Source organism: Gallinula chloropus (assembly GCF_964237585.1).
Source record: "Gallinula chloropus genome assembly, chromosome: 16".
Taxonomy (NCBI): domain Eukaryota; kingdom Metazoa; phylum Chordata; class Aves; order Gruiformes; family Rallidae; genus Gallinula; species Gallinula chloropus.
The window spans coordinates 15,312,190-15,319,236 of NC_140101.1; the positions used below are offsets into that span (position 1 = coordinate 15,312,190).

The 7,047-nt window shown below is 54.9% G+C and overlaps 1 protein-coding gene across 1 annotated transcript; it reads left to right on the forward strand.

Moving 5' to 3' along the window:
• Positions 1–1,334: 1,334 nt before the first annotated feature.
• Positions 1,335–6,799, forward strand: LOC311197626 (protein FAM83D-B-like; the record flags this gene model as incomplete). The annotated part of the gene is made up of 4 exons (XM_084271407.1): positions 1,335–1,775; positions 4,381–4,548; positions 5,359–5,483; positions 5,845–6,799. The coding sequence occupies 4 exons, from the start codon at positions 1,335–1,337 to the stop codon at positions 6,797–6,799; spliced, it is 1,689 nt and encodes a 562-aa protein (XP_084127533.1).
• Between the last annotated feature and the right edge of the window lie 248 nt (positions 6,800–7,047).

Consider the following 7,047-nt stretch of genomic DNA (forward strand, 5'->3'; position numbering starts at 1 on the left):
CCACAATTTGAGTACTGCTGAGTCCTTCAGGCAACATCTGCCATGACACCATTACAACCTGGAGTACGTTAAGACATTTCAACTGCAGAACCACAGTAACTCCGCTCAAAACACCAGTTCCCAAGCCTACAACCATACAGTCACCTCTGCTGGGAGCTGGAGGGGAGGCACTGGCTTTTAAACAGCACGGATGCAGCCTTCATATTGCCACCTATACATCTTCAGCCTATAGATTGCGGTGGGAGAATGGAGGCCGGGGTGTGGGTAACCCCGGCACGGCTCGGTGCGACTGCGGCGCGCACAGGATCGCAGCGACGGAGGGCAAGCCTTCTGCAATAACTCGTAACCCCACTGACCCGTAGTGAACCGTGTACAAACACAACTCGATGACGTGTATTTCATGTGAAAAACAATGTAAGAAGTGTATATTGTACTAGCAGCTTTGTGTATAAAACGGCACTTTGGCAATCAGAGTCTAATATATTTAAAACGTTTTTTTTTTTAAAAAAAAAAAGGCTATTTGATATTGTCCAGACCCGACGTGGGGTATGACGAGGCGGTTTCTTAGCGTGTTGGCGCCATGCACAGAACCTCACACCGTACGTGACGCTCATGCCAAAAGGGTTTGTCTGGCAGTATTAGCACCTGGCGCAGTGTCTTTAATAAGAGTGAATTTTTTTAATTTAAAAATTATATTAAATTTCTTTTCATAATACAAACCCGCCACGGAGTTTTATTTACCCGCCTTACGGGTGGGGTTGTGACCGAAGGCCCGCGCCCCGCTGGCCGGGCCTAGCCGGGAAGCCCCCCCCCACCCCACCCCGGTAGGCCGGCCTTGCCGCGCTTGGGCGGGCAGCGGCCGCTCGCGAAGGGGGAGCGCCGGGCCGAGGCCAGCCGGGCCGAAGCCAGTCGCCCCTCCCGGGCAGGCGATGCGGCGGGGGCGCACGGCCCCTCACCGGCCCGGATACGGCGGGCGGACGCGGCGGCTCCGTGGCCGCTGGAAGGGGCTCGGCGAGAGGGCCGCCTCGGCCGGGGCACCCCCGTGCCGTGAGGAGGGGGACGCCGGGGCATACGGCCTGCGGGACCGGGCGCTAGAGGGGTCGAGTCGCCCCCAGCGCCCGGCGCGGCGCAGGGCGATTCGGACAGCGCGGCCAGAACCGCTCCTTCCCCCGGGCCAGGCGCGGCCGGGGTCAGCCCTCCTCCTCCACCGCGGCCAACCGGGGCGCGGGGCGGAGCGCAGCTCCCCCAATGCGGCGGCGGCGCGGCACTGTTTGGATTCAAAGCCGCCATAAAGGTGCGGGGCAGCGCCGAGCCGTCCCGCCGCGCTCCCCGCCATGGCCAACCCCTCGCAGTGCCTGGAGGAGGGCGCCGGGCGCTGGCCGCCGCGGCCGCCCGGGCCCTACAGCGAGGCGCAGCGGCTGGCGCTGGAGGAGCTGGTGGCGGGCGGCCCCGAGGCGCTGCGGGCCTTCCTGCGGCGGGAGAAGCTGCCGCCGTTCCTCTCGGAGCCCGAGGTGCAGGCCATCGCGCGGGGCGCCCTGCCGCCCGCCGCGGCCCCGGAGCCGGCGGCCGAGCCCTCGCTCGACGCCTCCTCGCTCACCTACTTCCCCGAGCTCTCGGACCTGGAGCCGCCGGAGCTGGAGCTGGGCTGGCCGAGCTTCGCCAGCGGCGCCTTCCGCGGGCTGACGCGGGTGGAGGCGCATTTCCAGCCCGGCTGCGGGGAGAGCATCTACGGCTGCAAGGAGGCGGTGCGGCGGCAGATCCGCTCCGCACGGCAGGTCAGTGCGCGGCGGGGAGACCCGCGGGCTGTGCCGGCAGCGCCTTATCCGAGCGGGACGGGGAACCGGGGCGAAAACCAGCAGCGGCCTCGACGAGAGTCGCAGCCGCTCGGAGCCGAGCGAGGCTGCGTGGCTTGCAGCCTCCCGTCCAGCGGAGAAGGCCTCGGAAGGAGCACAGGCTCCTAAACCCCCGAGCGGTGCTCGCCCGGTCAGCGTGTGCCCGTGGGACCCGCCCTTCCCGCTGTGCCGCTCCAGGGGCGGTAGCCGGGGGCTGTTGTGGCCGGTCCAGCCTCTGGCGCCGGGTTGGTGTTGCTGTTAATCAAAGCAGAAGGCTTCCCTTTCCAGGCTCCTCACCGATGAGCTCTGCAAGCTGGATTCGCTTGCAGAAACCTGCTGCCCCTTAAAGGCTGTGACAGCAAAGCGGCCTCCCCTTATAAAGCTATTTCCCTGCTTCACCCCTTCCCTTCATTAACTGTCCCCAAGTAACGCGCAGGGCTTCCCCCCTCTGGCAGAGGATGGCTGTGATTTGAAGCAGAGCACGGCTTAAAAATCACGTGGCACAGTAAGCTCTAACTGTTCTCCATAACTCCTCACACTCCCCAGCTCATCTCCTCCAACTGCCAGCCCCCGGAGGGACCCACCCTTCCCCTTAGCAGCCATCCAATTGGCTTTAACTACAGTTTAAATTGTGTGGCTTCCTCTTTGGGTGGCCAGATGTAGCAACCTCCGTGTTGGAACAAGTGTGTAGCTTGTGCTCATCCTGAATCAGCAGCTGAGCTCTGTCCCTGCCTGCCTCAGGGCTTGGGAGCTTAGGGGGTGTGTAAGGGTAAGGGAACGATGGGCTCCCTGCCAGAAACGGTGACAGGGGAAGCTCTGTTCTCAAAGGATCCTTATTCGGTAGTGAGCCTTGTCTGGTGATATGAGCAAACTCCATCAAAGCATCTTTTTCTCCAAAAAGCTGTACTTGTTTTTAACATTCTTGCTTGTAGCATCTTTCTAAATGCCTTTCCTCACACTGAGCCAAGAGCCAGGCGAGCTGCTCTGCCGTGTGCCTGCCTGACATGGGGAGTGGTTTTGTGGACACAGAATGGGGAGGAATTCTGACTCCCTGTAGCCCAATCCTGTGTGGTGCTGCTCAGTCACCTCTGGGTTAATGAGGAACAGGAGACCTTCAGATGCTGTGGAGTTTCTTCTCACCTCACTCAAGTGCTGTTAGCTGAAGTGACTGAATGGGACACCTGTTATCTTGCCTCTGCTGTGCAGAATGGATGAGTTTAGGGAAAGGGGGGTTCCTCTTTATGTAACTGTACTTTTGCTCACACTGAGTAAAAGTGTATTTCAAAAGCATCTTAGTTTTGTCTTCCCTTGATACTTAGATGGGTGATAGGCTGGAGAAAAGCCCAGGAAAACTGTAAGAAGCACAAGCATAAACCCATCTGACCTAGAAACACCAATGTGCCTGTGTGTTATTCCTAAAAACTCATCTGTGTGGAACCAACCCTGTAAGGAGCAGGTGGGAATGTAAAGCTTGGCCTGTTCTTGTGGGAAATGTTTTCTCTGAGTATGGGCAATGCCACCCATGGAGCAGCTGTGTCACGTCCATACACACCTTGGGCATGTTGCAGCAAGGTCTGGGTGCCTTATCTATCTGCTAAGGGCAGGTGCCTCCAGCAGATCCTAGAATCTGTGTAGTTGGAAGGGACCCATAGGGACCATCTAGTCCAGCTCCTGGCTCCATGCAGGCCCAGCCCAGTCAGAGATGGCACTGAGCACATCATCCTCTTGCCCTCAGCCCAGTTCGGTGCTGTGACCCTGAGCAGCCTGTGCCAGTGCCCAACCCCCCTCTCAGTACAGAACTTCTTCCTAACAGCCAACCTAAACCTCCCTGGTCACAGCTTCATGCAGTTCCCTGGGGTTCTTCTGAATTAGTGGGATGGCTCATTCATAAGTGTAGGGCTATCATCTTGTCTTTGGCTGTCTGAGAGAAATCTTCCATCTTCTGTAAAGAACTGTCAAGTCAAGGGGGGGGTGGTTCTTGTGAAGGTATGGGCTGGAAACTCAGAATACATCTAGTATGAGCCAGGAAATAGTGAATGCAGTTAATACATAGTCACAGAAGAGGTTTACCTCTTGGTAACTTATATAGGGAGAGCATTCCCTTCCCACCACACAGAGAGAAGCTGAGATGTTCAGCTGTGACAATGAGGAGGCCCATTGAGCTAATTCTGCTGTGGGTAGTGGTGATCTGCAGCAGGTATGTCATGCTGGGAGGCCAGGAGTGGAGATGGCCTCTCCGGATTCCCAATTCCACTGCCACAGCCTCCCCACTGTTACCAAAAGCCCAGCTACCGGGTGGTTATGTAGGAAAGCAGCTGTGAAAGCATACAGAAATGGCAGCAGATGTGAGGGAAGAACCTCTCTGGGTTCTGCTTTGCAGTTTCCAGAAACACTGCAGGAATATAGAGACCTTCTGTAACTTGGCAGGGCCTGTGCAGCAGGACAAAGAGCTGTACCCCTGGCCATGACAGAGCTGTGGCAGCAGCAGTGAACTGGCCTTGTGTGGAATGAATAAAGCTCCTAAACAAATGTCACACTTTGTTTGCAGGTGATTGCCCTTGTGATGGATTCCTTCACAGACATTGATATCTTCGGTGACCTTCAGAACGCCTATAACAAGCGCAGAGTCCCTGTCTATATCCTTCTTGACCAGGATTTTGTACCCCATTTCTTGGAAATGTGCAAGAATTTGGGGGTTTGCCCCGAGCAGGAAAGTGTAAGTGCTGAACTGGCAGGTGTGGTTTGGCTTCAGGTGTTTTGTGGTGGAGTTTATGGTTATGGGTATCGAAGTTGCCTTTCTGTGAGAGGTCAGGCTCCCTTGAGAGGCTGATGCATCCTGTCTGTTTGATAGTGGATATGAAAAGGGAGTTTCTGGAATGCTTCTCAGCCTATTGAGGCTCAGTGCAACCTCTAATCCAGCATGTGAAACTACTCACAAAGCCATGCAGAAAAGGCACATGTGCTGCCTGTACGTAGGAGATGCCACTATGCTGCACAGCTCCCCAGAGTGCTGGGTGGAGTGTGTGCTGCCATCCCTGTCCTGAGGCAACAACAATTTTCAACTGTTTAATTTTGCTTGCAAGATCTAAGCAGCTTTATTCTTTGGCTCAATGAACTGCTTGCTCAGGAAAATAGAAACATGGGAAGCTCAAGGGTGGTGGAGCTCTGGTAACATATCGTTTCTTTCCTAATACGTGGCTGCTTTCTTTTTTAAAAGGGTTTGGATGATGTTATCCAGGTGATTTATTTAATTCCTCTGAATATATGCTGACACAGCTGTGTTGTGGCTTGGACAGACTTCTGTTCACCCCCCCAGTGAGTTTCTCTGGGCAGGGAAGCACTCCTACCTTTGTGGGCAGTAATTAATTACAACTGGCTGCTCTCTTCATAGGCTCCCAGTCCAACAGAGATTTGGCTCTGTGTAACTAATCACACAGACAATGTCAGGAAGCTTGTGTCAATGCTAATCAATGCCTGGCAATTAACTTCCATCTGATGTTACTTTTCCCCTTCTCTTCTGAAACAGCTGCTGAGGGTTCGAACTCTCACTGGGAACACATACTACATGAGATCAGGAGCCAAAATTGTTGGGAAAGTCCATGAGAAGTTCATGTTAATTGATGGCATTAGAGTGACAACAGGTTCCTACAGGCAAGTATTGGGGTCTGTCAGGGCATGATGAAGCCATGGGGGGAGGGGGTGTGTCTGCAAGAGGGAAGTATGAACACTGCTGTTAGCCAGTGCTACTGAATGCCAGTGGCAAGGGGACTCACTGGGTGTAAGTGGGACTGACCCAAAGCTGGAAACAGCTGTGGAAAATGGGTTCATACAGTTGTTGCTAGGAAAGGAAAGCACTTTGCCATGGCTAAATAGGCTTCCTCCTGCAGAAGAAACAGGGAGTGGTCCATTGACTCTTTCCCCACACAGCACTTCTGAGCTGAATCCTGTGGTCTGTAACTAGGTGTTGAAAGGCACTGGAGATTAACTGTGGGCTTTGGTTTCTTCTCAACAGTTTCACGTGGTCTGATGGGAAGCTGAACAGCAGTAACTTGCTGCTACTGTCAGGTCAAGTGGTTGAACACTTTGACCTCCAGTTTAGGATTCTTTATGCCCAGTCGACACCCATCAGCCTGAAGTCACCGTCCAGCTGTAGGAACAGCTGGATATTGGATCACCTGCCAAGCAGAACAGAGTCCCCTCAGGAATACACTGTCGAAGGCAACTTGAGAGCCAAATTTGCCAGAATGTCTAGTACTCCCAAGAAATTGTTGAAAGAACTAAACCTGCCTGAAGATACTCCTGGGGGCAGACCTTGTGACCTGGGGCACTCCTGCCTCTGTGAAGAGTGGGGCAGTGGTCCAGAGGCTGTGGTGGAACGGAAAAACTCATCCACCCAAACTGGCCCCTGGGAAGAGAAGTCTGTAGTGAGCGTGTGTGATGCTGCCACACAGACCAGCACCAGCACGGCAGCAACCAGCACTCAGACCTCTGTCGCTGCCAGAATGACAGGCACTCAGACTTCGGTTCTGCTGAAGACCACGGTGACACAGACAAAGGAAGATGAGTACGTGGAAACACCCCTGCTTCCCAGGAAGCTGTCGAGTGACGGACCACCTCTGCCCGGAAAGGCTGCAGCGAGTTCCACCCTGCGATCGCGGTCTTCATCAACATCATCCCAGCGCTCCCTCACAAGCTCTGCCGGCTCGCTGTCCTCCCTCCGGTCCTTCGAATATTCTAGCAGCCACAGGGCAGAGTATTTCCAAAAACTCCATAAAGAGAGGCAATTCCACTACTCCACCATCCGGTCGAAGCTGAGCCACATGGTGGACATCCTGTCCCGGCGGGGACGTGTGCCTGACAGCTACATGACCCAGTACAGGGGAGGGTGCACCCTGAAGCAGAGGCGTGACCTCAGCACCAGCCTGCGCAGCCTCCAGGGCGTCTCGCTCTTCTCCCTGCGCAAATGAGCTCTGCTCTGCACGCGGGAGGGGAGAGCTCCAGCCTCAAACTGCCGGCACTTTGGACCCGCTGCTTCTTCCACCTCCTTCCAGCACTTTTTACTCTCTTTAATACCCGTGTGCGTCGCTCTCCAGCACTTTGTGTTTATTACTGTGTGGTTCAAGCAATAAAGGGGTTATTTATACTGTAGGTACTTGCACGTCCCCCTCAGATGCGTTAGTGGTGAAGGGTCATTTTAATTCTGGATGTTTAACCT